At 41.1% G+C, this 15,960-nt stretch overlaps 1 protein-coding gene across 1 annotated transcript in view; it reads left to right on the top strand.

The window, feature by feature from the left end:
- Positions 1-6,717, top strand: part of cdh2 (cadherin 2, type 1, N-cadherin (neuronal)) — a 44,780-nt gene extending 38,063 nt beyond the window's left edge. Inside the window, exons 9-16 of the mRNA XM_060866611.1 lie at positions 317-502; positions 796-1,049; positions 2,231-2,373; positions 3,199-3,432; positions 4,347-4,580; positions 4,800-4,939; positions 5,050-5,214; positions 6,412-6,717. Of these exons, the coding sequence (XP_060722594.1) occupies positions 317-502; positions 796-1,049; positions 2,231-2,373; positions 3,199-3,432; positions 4,347-4,580; positions 4,800-4,939; positions 5,050-5,214; positions 6,412-6,618 (1,563 nt within the window). The 3' untranslated portion in view covers positions 6,619-6,717. The remainder of the gene's footprint in view (positions 1-316; positions 503-795; positions 1,050-2,230; positions 2,374-3,198; positions 3,433-4,346; positions 4,581-4,799; positions 4,940-5,049; positions 5,215-6,411) is intronic.
- Positions 6,718-15,960: the final 9,243 nt, after the last annotated feature.

Below are 15,960 nucleotides of genomic sequence, written 5' to 3'. Positions count from 1 at the left end.
ACTGTAAGAAACATTTGCCTTCAGAGTCCTTATAAAGCACCATGTAGGAGATTGAAGTGAGTGTACAGTGTGGAGAGGTAAAGTATAGACCCAAATGATCATATTAACAACGCTGATGTAACTGTGAAGCGAATTTGTTACATTTGTCACACGGTTGTTTGCACAGTTTGAGAACAATGACATACTTCCATCGCAATTCACCACCCTATTAATGATGAGTCTCTCTCTCTCTCTCTCTCTCTCTCTCTCTCTCTCTCTCTCTCTCACCCTTCCTCCCTCCCTCCCACCCTCCCGCCACCGATTCTTCTCACCTTAGTTCTACGGAGAAGTGCCTGAGAACCGTGTGAATGTGATTGTGTCTAATCTGACAGTAACAGACAAAGACAAGCCAGGCACACCAGCCTGGAACGCGGTGTATCGCATCACATCCGGAGACCCAACCGGACGCTTCTCCATCCCCACTGACCCCACCACCAACGAGGGCCTTGTGACGGTGGTTAAGGTAAATTCTTACACAATTTGTTTGGCTCTGTCTCCAGTGATTTCACACATGCACAGTTAACAACAGAGCAAAAAACAGTTCCCATAGAAACAACGCCGGTCAACAGCCACGCCGCCTCTTCATCAGCGATAAACCGTTCTAAGTGTTTTAATCACACAAGGAGCCATTCAGTAATTATTAGTCCTCTCTGGGTGTTTATAGACACCGATATCCTCTTATCTTAAAGGGAATTTGGTCTCTTTTATACCATTGTATAATTGTTTGTTTTGTTCCTACGTGTGTGTTTTTCTTAGCCTGTAGACTACGAGATGAATCGTTCGTATTTGTTAACCGTGGTAGCCGAGAACGAAGTGCCGCTGGCGGGAGGGATCCACCGTACACGCCAGTCGACAGCCACCATTTCCATACGCATCATCGACGTGAACGAGAGTCCCAACTTTGAGCCCAACCCCAAACAGATCAAACTGGATGAGGGACTTCCTGCAGGGTCGATGCTCACCACATTTATAGCTCACGACCCTGACAGACACATGCAGCAGAGTATCAGGTAGACACACACACACACACACACACACACATATTCACTCGCTAACATAAAATTACATAAGTCAGCACTGCATGACAGACACATACAGCAGAGTGTCAGGCGGAGACAGACACACTCTCTTCCATATAAACATGCGCCCACACACTCACTTATAAACCGTCTCAGCCTCAGACGCTTTGAGGTCTGAAGCTTTGAAGCTGCCACTGAGGCTTTGAGGTATGTTTTACCACAACACTTTACCACAGTTTTAAAAACTTTCCGGCTTTATTCTCATCAGCTATACATATGCACCTTAGGCCAAACCTTGAATGCTGTGACAGCAATAAACTTTTCAGATAAAGTAAAGTGTCACTGGATTACAAAACAAAAGTGGGGTTTTGTTTTGGTTTGTTTTATAGTGTGGAAAAAGTTTGAGTTCTTCAGGTTGGTAGAGTTCGAGCTTTATGTTTATGCTGTTCAAATTTGCAGCTTTAAATTGTTGTGCTATGAGTCACACATTCACATTTGGAAAGGAAGTTGCATTGCACAGAATGGGATAATTGAGTTTATTTTCTCTGTATTTACACTGCATTCACATTCACCATCATTGACCTGTGACCTGTTTTTGTTGTATGCCAGTCCTACTGTTTAGGGTACCGTAACGTTCTTTACATGATATTTGGGCAGAGATCTTTTGGAAATGTTTGTCTCGATTTAATTTTTTTTAATATTTGGGCTTTACACACAATATCCATCTAAAAAAGTCTATAAGCTGTTATTGTCATTTCAACCGTATATAACTGACGCAGTTAAATGGGTGGGGAAAAAAAAAACGTTTTTCTTTCAGTGGTGCTACATAAAATGACATGAAGCTACATAAAACAACACAGAGCTAAGGACTTGAAATATCCAGAGTGGCCACTACACGCTACTGCTGCGCCGCCATCTTGCATGCACAGATTCTTGCAGTGTGGCATCAGGCAGCAGCACAAATCATGCAAATCATGCAAATAAAGGGGTGAGCAAATCACCAGCCCTGTGGCAAGCAGATTTTTTACGGTGGTGTGAAGCACCGTAGTGCTAGCTCACAATACGTTGGGATGTCTAATAGATGTATGATATGTGTACTTAATAGATGACATCTGTAGATTGTATTTGAATATTTTATTCAGAATTTTTCACAACGTTTGCCTCTGTTGTAGGTACTCGAAGTTATTTGACCCAGCTAACTGGCTGGAAATCGACCCAAATAACGGGCGAATCTCCACCATCGCCCTACTCGACCGTGAATCCCCGTACGTCAGAAACAACCTCTACAATGCCACCTTTATGGCCTCTGATAATGGTGAGTAGTGTGTGTGTGTGTGTGCACTTGTGTGTGTGTGCACTTGTGTGTGTGGGTTGCAACTCAGTTTTAAATCCATTACAGTTTCCACAGTGGAAGAGTAACTCCAATGATCTGAGCTGAGGGAAACAATTATGAGCTAATATCGTGAGCAGAGAAACAACCATACACATAGACCCACAATTAAGTTCAACGATAAAACTACCAGATTCTTTACATGTATCCAAGAATGAAAGCATACACCTTTTCTCCCTTTTACACTCACTCCTCTTTGTGTGAACAAGACTGCGGGCGGATGTTTGCTCGACTCTTCTGCCGTTATTGACATTCTTCTCGGTAAAGGAGAAAAAAAGAAACTCACACGCACATATAAAAACACTCATTGCTCTGTGAAGGAGTGATCCCATCTCTGTAAACACTCTTGTTAACCTGTGGTCCCACAGTGCCTCACTCACAGTAGGCCACTCATGGTGTTGGATTGTAACACTCCAGCGGCGCTGCTTCCTCTCCCGAGGCTCCCTTCATTCAGCCTGATCATCTAAAGAGGGTTGACACTTAGTGCTCTTCTCTTTTCAAGCTCTCCCCAAGTGACTGGAAATGTTCGGATGAAGAGGCAGCAGATGCTGAATAGCTCATGGCCAGTGTCTACTGTCTATAATTGACAATATCGTACATCCCCTGATTACGCATGTCATAAATATTTTATACAATATCTTAGTGGTTCAAGAGCTTTGCTTTCACGGTCTGACAAAAGTGGCAGCCAGTGTGGTGAAGAACAGGTCGTTTTCTGATCTTTCGCTTTGTCTTTCTCTTCATTATCTGCAGGTATTCCTCCTGCGAGTGGAACAGGCACGCTGCAGATCTACCTGTTGGATATTAATGATAACGCGCCACGAGTTTTTCCCCAAGAGATCGAAGTGTGTGAGAGACCCGAGCCTAACGGCATCAACATAACAGCTGTGGACGGAGACCTGAACCCCAACGCCGGGCCATTTGCTTTCGAGCTGGCCAACCGACCTGCTGACATCCGCCGCAACTGGACACTCACTCGTCTCAACGGTACAACACACACACACACACACACACACACACACACTCACACACACGAATGGTAGCACAGATACCTACCCCATCTTATAACTCTTACTGAAACTGTTACTGTTTCATTCATTCATTCATTTTCCACCGCTTATCCGAACTACCTCGGGTCACGGGGAGCCTGTGCCTATTTCAGGCGTCAACGGGCATCAAGGCAGGATACACCCTGGACGGAGTGCCAACCCATCGCAGGGCGCGCACACACACACACACTCTCTTCACTCATGCAATCACACACTAGGGACAATTTTCCAGAGATGCCAATCAACCTACCATGCATGTCTTTGGACCGGGGGAGGAAACCGGAGTACCCGGAGGAAACCCCCCGAGGCACGGGGAGAACATGCAAACTCCACACACACAAGGTGGAGGCAGGAATCGAACCCCAAACCCTGGAGGTGTGAGGCGAACGTGCTAACCACTAAGCCACCGTGCCCCATAGTCATTTGTTTACTGATTGAAAATAAACAAATGTCTGATAAGTGAAAGTCCGGTCATGTTAAACCAGGTTTAAACCAGTTTTTATTTTCCAACCCATTTCTCATGTGACATATGAAGTATGTTTTGTAATCACTTGTCACACAAATTTGACTCGAGGCTAAATAACAAAGCTAACAAAGCTCAAGGGTAACTAACACTAATGTCAGAGTACACCAAGTGAAACATACACCCATTCGTACACACCCTCATTCACACTGACACACTGACCGAGCTCACAAAATGAACCGGGACCCTCGAACTGCAAGCCAGCAACACTGCATTCATTAGTTTTATTCCTGCTTTAACATTGATGTTAATATGTAAAGTAAATACGTTAATAAAGTGAATTCCTTTACGATCCAAGCTCATGTTGTGGTTGTTCCTTTCTGTCTTAGGTGACCATGTCCAGTTGAGCCTGAGAATCGGGTACCTCCAGAGCGGAATCTACGAAGTCCCCATTATCATCACGGACTCTGGAAACCTGCCGATGGCCAACACCTCACATCTGCGCGTGAAGGTGTGCCAGTGCGATCACCATGGAGACTGTGTGGACATGGAGCGCATCATGGCTGCCGGTTTGGGTACCGGAGCCATTATTGCCATCCTTATCTGCATCATCATCCTGCTGGGTGAGTTGTTTCCTGTCGTGTGTATAAAACTCTATACGTCTAAAGTGTTTATGCTATAGGGAAAGAGGACACAGATTTGGAGTTTTATCTCCAGCGAGAATCCCTTTAAGCTAAAGACCATGTGTGACTCATATTCTATCGCATTCTCCCTCTCTCCCCCTCTGTGTGTGTGTGTGTGTGTGTGTATTTGCCTATCCACTCTCTGCTCTCTGTGTGTAGTGCTAGTGCTGATGTTTGTGATGTGGATGAAGAGGAGAGATAAAGAGCGGCAGGCGAAGCAGCTGCTGATCGACCCGGAGGACGATGTGCGAGACAACATCCTCAAATACGACGAGGAAGGCGGAGGAGAGGAGGACCAGGTATAAACAACGTACATATGGTGTAAAAACTACCGAAGCAAGTTGTCTCTTCCTTGACATTCCCTCACCTTTGTGAGTGTGTGTGTGTGTGTGATTGATTGCAAGTGCAGGATTATGATCTGAGTCAGCTGCAGCAGCCAGACACTCTGGAGCATGACCTGGTGAAGCCAGTTGGAATTCGTCGGCTGGACGAACGCCCGCTGCACCCGGAGCCCAGCTACCCGCTTCGTTCTGCTGCACCGCACCCTGGAGACATCGGAGACTTCATCCACGAGGTGTGTGTGTGTGTGTGTTCTTGTGGCTGTGTGTATGGTGTGTAAGTGGGTATGTGTTTAGCTGTATGAGTGTGAGTGTGCATGTAGGTGTGTGTGTGTGTATGTGTGTGTGTGTGTGTATCCTGTCTCGCCATATAAACTGCTGGATGGCACCAGTGATAAGAGCTAATGGTGATTGATTGTCTAATTGGACTTCAATCCTATTAGTTTAGATGGACATTAGGCTGGATTAGGTATTCAGTATCATTCTCTGCGGTTTGTGGATGAGCATGTTGTACACACACACACACACACACACACACACATACATACGCACGCAGGGGAGAGCGCGAGAAAGCGATCCTTTCAAGCAGTAAACTGTACTGGAATCCCAGTAGGGAAGAGAGAGTAAAATCCTTGAAACTGGAAATGTATTAAATATTAGATATGAGCTTAAATAAGTGCACATAAGAAGGTACTCCTTCATTTAAGTTGAGTAGAAATATATCTGGCACTATGGTCAATTTTCTCAAGAGTATTTCTCTACTGTTTCATTAGTATACGCTCAGCGTGCAGTATTAAATCAGTGTGTGCGGTTCAGCTAGTGACTGTAGCCTGGCATTATGATGTTCACTATACTGCCGCTCGCTGTAGGTTACGTGACTTAGGTGTGTAGGGAACTAGAGAATATCATTAAAGCATCACCCGGAATAGCTTCTATGTGTCTTAACACCAGAGACATTTCAGAAGGAGTCTCACAGACACAGTAATGTTGTTGACCTGCTTGTACAGAGTCAAAGGAAACGCTTCATATTCGCCAAGCGGTTACTGTACAAGACCGTGTGTGAGGACGACGACTGGATTTTTCTGGTTGCTTTTCCATAACTCCTGTCTTCCTGTCTTTCCCATGTTTCTCTTCTCATCTACACATCTCCTTTCCTCTCCACTGCACTCAATTCCACATCTCCTTTCCATTCTTTCCATCCTACTTCCCCCCTCCTTTTCTGACCACAGCTGTCCTTTACCATCTTTCCGTTTCTCATTTTCCTCCCAAGGCTACAACACTCGAGTGCCCTGCAATATGTTCATGCAGCACGTGAGATCTTTCCGGATGGCACTCTTGGCACTATGAATAATTTAGAAAGTCGTTGTGTAAAGAGGAGAGGTTTTTTTTTTCCCTAGTATTAAAGAAAACTGTCTCTGTTCTTCCTTTTTCAGGGTCTGAAGGCGGCTGATACGGACCCAACGGCTCCACCGTACGACTCGTTGCTGGTGTTTGATTACGAGGGCAGCGGCTCTACCGCTGGCTCACTCAGCTCACTGCACTCATCCAGCTCCGGAGGTGAGCAGGACTACGACTACCTCAACGAATGGGGACCGCGGTTTCGCAAACTAGCCGACATGTACGGCGGAAACGACGACTAATGCGGCCAGGTGTTTAACGAAAAAAAATTAAATAGAAAAAAAAAAAGCGGCACTTTTATAACACGGGACACGGGACAGTGTGTAAAATCAAACGAAAAATGTTTCCCCCATGACAGAATGAGACAGAGGGGAAGAGAGGAAGATCACCATGGCAACACTACTGGCTCTTTCCAGGCTTTGTGCCGAAGCCATAGAGCGCAAGGTGATGGAATCTGGACTCCATCTCTGGATCAGGCCAGTTTGTTGCCCAAGATTGTGGGACCATCGGTGCAAAAAAAAAATAAATAAATAAAAATTAAAAAAAAAAAAAAAAAAAAAAAAGCTGAAGGAATGCTCAAAGAACTTTGAACTGAACGCTCAGTTACACTTGAATCTCACAGTACAGAAGCACTGGGATATTACGTGCCTTTTTGTACATTTTTTTGATTGGTTTCCATTCATTGGCTTTATCGGCTCTGAGTTTTTGGAGTAGTTCTGTTGTGAGCCTGTTTATAGAATATGGTTATGCTTCAACACGCTTCTGTTTGTACATCACAGCATGGCGCTGTTAGACGCCATCACACCTCACCCCGAAGAAGAAAACGAGACTGAGAGAACAGCATTGTACAGTACGCTAGAAATTAGATGTCAAGTTTTATGTCATTGTTTCTTTCTTTTTTTTTTTTTTTTAAACTATTGCAATTTTTTTTTCCACCCAAATTTTAACTTATGCAGCCGGTGCAGAAGATGAAACCCTCATCATTGTTTGCTAGCGAAACTTTTTTGTTGTTGTTAAGAGAAATTCCTTATTTTTTGATTATTTCCTTATTTTTTTATGTGACATCTTGTTTCACAAAATAAAACTTGTTCTTTTTCATTTGATCTCCATCTGAATTAGTCAACCTATGGTATTCTTTCATTTTTTTACTGCACTGTAATTTAAATGGTGTGTACATAGTTATTTTTTTTTTCCTTCTTTTTTTTGTTGATGTAGTCTATAAATAAGTACACGGACTATGAACGAGTTGTATATTTGTAATTTGACTACAGAACAAAAGGCCTTTTTTTTTTTTTCTTTTTTGCATGTTTTTATCTTTTTCAGTATAAAAAAAAAGGTATTTCCAAAATTGATTTACCCACAAAAACCATGTCTTCGTGTCTACATGTGTACTGTTGGAGAGACACAGCACCAGCGAGGCAGCAGTTTGATCCAGATCTGTGTACAACTCTCCCCTTTTGCCTGTTTAGGCTTCAAGTACCAGCGAAAATGAATTGGATTTAGTTTTTACAATGGCTGACTTTTGTCTAAATTCTTTCATTCCAGCAGTCCACTGACACACATTACACAGATTGGTGGAATCTGGTGTCTGGTATGTCAGACGGTTTAAATCCAGAGATTACTGGAGTCGTAGATAGAGATAGAGACTTCTAGATGGGAATCATTGCTGCTGTCTCTCCATTAAAACACTAAAGTGTGTGTGTGTGTGTGTGTGTGTGTGTTGATTACAAGCTGTACTCACAGAAGGGCCAAGCAGTATGGAGGTAATTACCTGTCAAATGTAATTAGAACTAAATGCAGTGCCAAATTTTTTTTTTTCTCTTTAATGAATTTTAATTAATTACTGTCGGAAATTTGAAAATCTATAAGAATTTCAGAATCTTTTTTTTTTTTTACCCATGTGCTGTTTTTTTTTTTTTTTTTTTTACAGAGTATTATTTTACATTCATAGCATGTTGTGTTTCAGCGCTGCCTTCTCAGCTCTTCGGAGCTATGCGCTCGGATTAAAAATGCAGTCAAATGTTTCATTTCAAAGCATCACATGCTTTAACTACATAAGCAGCTTTTCTGTCAATGTAGCAGGAAAGAGTTCATTCATTTTGATTTCATAATTGCTCACGAAACAGTTAGAGGTGTAAAGGTCTGGGTCTGGATTTTGGGGTTCGTACGATTTGACAGGAAACTCCATAGAGCAGCCCTCGTCTAAAAAGGACCGGTGTGTGTGTGTCGTTGCTCAATACACACTCACTCAGGTGACTGACAGCAGGAAATTGATCGTCGGCTGCTGAGTGATTGGCAGCTATGAAGAGTTCAGTGAGCTTGTTTACTGTTAATTGTTGATGTTATGACCCATCGCTGACCATCTGGCCAATAAAAGTTTAATTTTTGAGATCCTCTTGACTTTTTTTTTATTCGTGAGTCTGTGCTTTTACAATTTTTTATGTTCATTCTCTCACTAACATTTCATTACATGTAAACACAGCGACAGTCTTATACGACGTTAGTTTCGACAACGTCTTGCATATTTTAAATAATAGTTAGCTGGGGAGCCTAAAAAGGGAAAATAAAACACATTTCATCTTTTATTGCTAATTATTTATAATTATTCCAGTTTTGGATTTCAGTCCCAGTCCATTTAGTCATTTAGGCAAATTACTGTATTCCGGTGGTTGTAGATATTTAATTAGTGAGTGTGTGTATGCATGAATCGCACATGATACAGTAGAAAAATAAACACACACACACATATTCTTTGTGACTCCCAAATCACGCCTCTAGAAGCTGTCCTTGGTCTGTCAGTCTCTCTTCTTCTTTTCTGCCTTTCCAGGAATTGGGATTATTGTGCCAACATCAAAGTGCTTCCTCCTTCTCTCCCTGCGCTTGTGTGAGACTGAGCGAGTGACAATGTGCAAAGGCATCAGGCCCAGGCTTGATGCTGCAGCTCATATAAATCAGGCAGAACAAGTAGCACTCCTTCCTTCGTCCTGCCCTTGTGCCTGCGACATACCTCCTATAGGTTTTCTATACAGTATGTTATAGGCTTTGTCGTATTTGTGCCTCTGTCTTCCTTTCTTATCTCGTCGTGCTTGTTTTCATAAGAAATCTCGGGCTGTACGTCTGCGCTCTCATCTCCTTGTTAGGCGAGAGCAGTGTGCACGTGAGTGTAAGTGTTAAGAGAGTGAGTCAGTTGGAGTCTCAGAGGCTAAAAATAAGCAGCGCTCTCCTGGCTTGAGGATGGAGATGACATTGATCAACTGATACAGGGATAGCAGAGTCTCTCTCTCTCTCTCTCTCTCTCTCTCTCTCACTCTCACTCTCTCTCTCACACTCTCTATCCTGCAGTCTTTTCTCTCCCTGTACATCCTCATGCCCTGGTTATGTAGACCGGATTTCAGCAGCTCCACTGTGGTGTGTATATAAGGCTCTCAAATCTGATTTTCATCCAAGCGCTATCTCATGCATCACTGATTGCGCTGTGTTTGCCTGGGTGGCACTGGCAATATTATAAGCTAACAGCTAAATGCTCCAGATGTCTGCATAAACAATAAGACACATTCACAGCACCTCATTACAATTATCCGTTGCACCTCTAATGACTTTAATCCAGGGCCGTATCTTCTGTCTCTGTGTGTGTTCTAGTCTTTCACATATGGCTGAGGGGAATGAGGGCTGGATTTGGTTGCTAGTCCAAGAAAACTTTACTAATTCTGCAAAGTTGGAGATCCTTCAGATATTAAAATAGCCTTTTATCAAAATGGGATTTTCTTTGCAGATATCAACACGCTCTCAACTCAAGTTTTGTCAATTAACAATCATTTTTCTCAAATCTGTGTTTGCTAACCCTGTGTCTTATTTAGATTTTTTGAAGAACTTCTGTTATGAATTTTCTCCCGCCTCCACTTCAGAGATTTGACTGGGATGGGACTGTCATGTCAACCCCGGAATGGTGTCCAACTACAATACCCAGAACACAAAATTCTGGCCTTCAAAACATGGCTGACTTTCATGGACTGCTTGTACATCACCCTCTGGTGTTCTGGCAGGGATTTCTCTATGTATGTGTTTGTTTGTTCTGTGCCATGTGTTTTTGTTAACATTTTGGGTCACCACATGTATTTTCCCCTCCATAGTCATTGTCCCAGTTCCCTATTCCTGCACACCTGTACCTTATATACCCGTTCTGTTGTCCTGGTTTATGTGGAGTCCTTGTTATTGGTAACTTTCCTGTGGCTGTGCCTCTGGTTCTGAGGTTTCTGTTTTGGGGTTCTGTATTTCCTGTTGTTTAGTTCAATCCCTGAACTTCCTGGTGTTTCCCAGTGTGTGTTATTTTGTTATTTATTTAATAAATCCCGTTTGATATAGTCCTGTATTTGGACCTAGACTCTGTATTATGTGTAAACCATGAGATTTCTCCTGCTGTAGATCTTGGTTTGATTCCCACCTTCGGATGCACAGACTGTCACATTTACATTCACATACCTGAAGCCAATCACTCAATCACAGCGACACAGGATATAAGGACTCACAAACCAACCGTTTGATGCAAAGTAATGCTACGTAATGTTTACATTTACTGCAGGTGTTCTTATTCAAAGTCACTTACAGAAGTGCTGTGAAGTCTCTATAAATGAATGCATCCTGATCCTGGTTCGTTAGGTCACGGATTAAGCATAGCATGGGTATAAAAATCCTGTTGCAAAAAAAAGCACACAAGGGTTTTCTTTTGGTTTTGTTTTCAAGTGCTAATTCAAGTACTTTAGAAAGAGGAAGAAATTTAGACACCGTTTGAAGGCAGCTGGTGACTCAGCTGTTTGGAGATCTAGAGGAAGTTCATTCCACCACCTGCTGTAGGTGTTAGAATAGAGAAAATCTTGATTTGTGTCTTCCTTGTACCCTGAGAAATGTTGGGATCAGTCAAGCAGTGCTGGAGCATCGGAGGGAGTGTGGTGCAATGCGGGGAGTGATAAGTGCCTGGAGGTAAGTGGGTGATGGTCTGTTTTTGGTTTTATAAGCAAGCATCGTTGTTGTAAATATGATGCAGGAGGCTACAGGAAGCCAGTAGAGGGAGTATAACAATGGGAGAAACCAATCTTTTCCTTTATTATAGTCTATCTGGTGTTTATGAAATTGACTTCACCTTGACTATTTCATGTTATTTGTTTAGTTCCATTTAGACCATTTGCTTGTTTCTTGACCACACGCTTGTCTCACATTGTGTTGCGACTATATTTTGTAGAGCTTACCTGAAGTCTACAAATGATTGATGTTAAAGTCTACAAATCTATCATTGATAAAATTGACGAAGGCTAGAATTTTATTTGTATAGCACTTTTAACAGCAGCTTTACAGAACATAAGAAACATAGTATAAAAGTTTAATATTATACAAACGATTAATATTAGATAAAATATCAAGATTCAACATTAGACATATATAAATGTTTGTATTTATCCCCAATGAAGAAGCCTGAGGTTCCCTTAGATGGAAGAGTCAATTCAAGTCAAGTCAGAAGCTTTTATTGTCGTTTCAACCATATATAGCTGTTGCAGTACACAGTGAAATTAGACAACGTTTCTCCAGGACCATGGTTCTAAGACAGAGCTATAAGGACTTCGTAAGTAGTCTTAGCCGCATAAAGTGCATCTGTGCAACCTTGTGCAAACAGTGCAGGACAAAACGTACAAGACAGTGCAGGAAAAAAGACATTGCAAACAAAAAATACAAGACAATACACAAAAGACATTACACAAAGACAATATACACAATCAGTGCCCAACCAGTGTAAATACTGTATGTTCAATATTGCATGTGCAGAAATACTGGAATGAACCTATTAGTATTATAGCAGCAGTTACATGAGGTGTTGTACATGAGCAGTTACATGAGGTATTGTAATGTATTGTGTAAAACAGCAATGGGCTGAAATGTGAAAGACAGCAATGTGCAAAGAGCTAAAAAGCAGTGTGCAAAACAGCATGAAAAAGGTTTGATATGGCGGTGCTGTAGACATGGACGTGTATTGGAAGAGTGTGTATTTGGTGTAGGTCATTGCAGTCCATACAGTTGATTGTGCGTGTGTGTGTGTGTGTGTGTGTGTGTGTGTGTGTGTGTGTATTGAAGGAAGAAACCTTTAGAGGAACCAGACATAAAAGGGAACCCATCCTCATTCGGGTAACACTGGGGGTGATTATAAATTATTATAAACACTGGATAGTGTTATAATGAATAATGTCCTTTCTACAGTCATATACACTCTGACAATTGTGTGTTTATTAGGAGGATGTTGTCCTCAAATACCACATGTAGTTGGCATCTTTACTTAACTTTACCCCAATCAAAGACTCAATAGTGACCTCTAGTAGTGACATACTCAACATTTCTGTTCCCAAGAGGGTTTTAATGGAACCTTGTGATTGCATCCCACTCGATCCAGTTCATTTTATTTGCATAGAGCTATAATGTCTATTAACAAAAGACATTGTGGCAGTTTTCTTTACAGAAATATTAATATAGATGTATCTCTAATGAGCAAATCAGAGGTGATTATTGTGAGAGATGATATGAAGAAGAAACTTTGAGAACAAAACGAAACCTCATCTGGGTGGCACCCGATAGAGTGATTATTAATAATTCCCCTCAGTAACTGTACTATATGGTCAAAAAGTGCAACTGCGTAAGTAAGAAATTCATTCTAGTTATAAAATTTAGCAGACACCCTTTTCCAGAGTGACTTACATTATTTATTTATACAACTGTGGGCACCTTAACCACTAGACTATCACATCCCTAACATAAAGTCTGACTCTTCACTGACAGAGACTTGAGGGCCAAACTCATGAGTATGACATGAATACTGAAGATGAAGGGATGAATAAATCAATATAGATACGAAGAAAGAAAAATATGGTTCACGCCCAAGCAAATGACGTCTATCAGAGAAGACAGAAGGCTACAAAGCAACATCCAAAACTACAGATGACTGCTGTGTGCGCTCCATCTAATGGGTTCACACAAAAGGATTTGAATTACTTCCTGCCAAAGAAAAAAGTTAAAGCACTGCTTGGAATTTTAAGGTTTACTAAATGACGTCTGGTGATGAGATGATTTCCGGTATAGCAAATGGAGAAAGCTGAAGCGTACATTTTATTTTATATATTTGACATGTAAATTTGCACATGTGCCCGCGAGCAACACAGTAGCAGATTTCAGTCCATTTCATTTCCTCATACATTATATACATACATGGGTCGCCGTGTGCTCATCATCATCCTCCCTGCTATAATATCATACTATCTGTCTCTCTGCATTGCACTGGTCTTCCAGTGTGTCGTGCATAAATAGCAGGACTGGAACATTAACCGTGTGCTTTTTTGCCTGTCACCCTTCACTGAATGTCTGCTTCTGAATCTTTAAACCATTACATAGCTGAGCTTTCTCAGCAGGCACTTTCTCCGTGTTATCTCTCAACCCCCTCCAGTTGGAGGTAATATTAAAGTGAGGACATGAATTCTTAGTTTAATGCTCCTCCTATATCTATCTAGCGGAAACGCAGCCATGTTATCTCGGCACTAGCAGCGTTCAACTGTTTAATCCAGTTCCTTTAAAGAGAACAAGACAGCACTATAAAGAAAAACACAAATGTGCCATACTGTACAGTGTGTGTATGTATGTGTGTGTATATACAGTATATATATATATATATATAGGGGAAAAAATAAGAAACACCTTTTCCTTCTATTCCTTTTAAAAGCTGATAGAATTTACCCTTTTTCATTTGTTTTCATTTCATTGCTCAGTCTCTATTCTTTGTCATCTCCCTTGACGTTCTTTCGTCATCTGATTGGGAGCTTTCAAAGCTAGGGATTGTGTGCGGAGTCTGAATTCATTGTCTTCTCTCTCTTCTTGAAATCCCAAAGGGCAGCAAGCAAGGCTTTATTCGCTCCTCTACACGGCCAGTATTAGACCTGCTTTTCTGTCACAGCCCTCAACTGAAAAATTACAATAAAAAACACATGACCCATGCGGCTTGTTACATTTTTGTGCATGCTGCCATCTGATGTAATGTTTTAAAGTAGATTTGAGTGAGTGTGTGTGGTGACAGGAGATTTTTTTTACTGCCAGAATTCAAGAACATAACAACAGCTTAATCATTAAACAAGATTCCTTTCCCTTTCACATCGATTTTTTTTGTTTTTCTCACTTTAAGCCATCCTATTTGTTCCCGTTTGTTTGTTTTGCTGTCCTGCTTGGAAAAAAATGCACAAGTTGATTCTGTTTCCTCGCATATTTGACATCCAACAGATCATATTCAATCATATGCCAAGCAAATTAGATTTTTAGTATAAAAAATAAGCTTTGCACTGTCATTTAAAGCTCCACTGAATAGGATTGTTTCCTGATGTTATAATGAGAAATGTGTGAAAGCTTAAAAACAATTATATAAAATGAATAAATAAAATCAACATTATTGAGTCGGGATGTGACACTGGGGATGTAGTAGTCTAGTAGTGTTGGAATACCAATCGGAAGATTATGAGTTTGAATACCAGGTCCACCAAGCTACCGTAGTTGGAACCATGAGCAAGGCCCTTAACCCTTAATTGCTCAGTTGTATAAAAAAAAAAAGTAAGTTGCTCTGGATAATGGTGTCTGCCAAATGCTGTAAATGTAATGAAATGAGTCAGATGACATAAAAAATTTGATGTTTCTCTGCTGTTCTGAGTTGCACTAAAATCATTTAACAGTTATTTACTTGTCTGTTATTTATATTGCCAGAAGAGTTCAGATTTGGTCATACACCAGGTCAGAAATGTGAAATATCATTGCAATGTAAAATTAGGAATGTAAAAATTCAGATTCTGCTGTGACAGACAGGAGTAACCAGCCAATCATGTGAGAGAAAGAGTAACAGTGTGAGTGTAATCAACCCACTGGGAACCGTGAGTGAACGTGAAAATATAATACTATAATGGCAAAAAGGATACAGGGATAATAACTTGTCTTATTGTACGGTTAAGGCATTTTTTAAATTTAAGAATTTTTATGTATATTCATGTCAGCCAATTTATTTTAGGGTAAAATTGACATTATGCAGTTGTTGAGGTATCACCTCAACTAGTTTATATCACGGACATAGCGTGCAGCATGTGATTTGGCGGTGTTGAATTCCCTCTGAGTGTGTAATGCCTGATTAATCTGCTGCTGCACTTTCATTAATCAAAACCCTCCATGCAGTCTGATTGACCCTTGTTAGCATTGTTGCATTAAACAGTTATGAGAATAAAACATGAGCATAAACATTCTGTAAGCAAGCTGCATGAATTTAAGTAAGAAACCAGTTAAAAAGTGGTGCTATTCCAACTCTAACCAACATACACAAGGAAGTAACTAATGCTTCGGTGTCATGTGGAGTAACGTCACAGATTGAACAAACATGGCTCCCATGAACTCCAACTCATAGCATCCACCAGCACTCCCATGCTCACAGACACCAGCCTTCTGATTATGTTCATTCGTGTCAAGCAAATATAAAAGAAGAAGAAATTAAAAAAACACATTTTTGTACTTAAAATCAAATTAACTTA

The sequence above is a fragment of the Tachysurus vachellii genome, chromosome 3 (assembly GCF_030014155.1).
Source record: "Tachysurus vachellii isolate PV-2020 chromosome 3, HZAU_Pvac_v1, whole genome shotgun sequence".
In the NCBI taxonomy this organism is placed as follows: Eukaryota; Metazoa; Chordata; class Actinopteri; order Siluriformes; family Bagridae; genus Tachysurus; species Tachysurus vachellii.
Note: the sequence above shows the minus strand (reverse complement) of the source record. Positions and strands in the feature narration are given on the sequence as shown.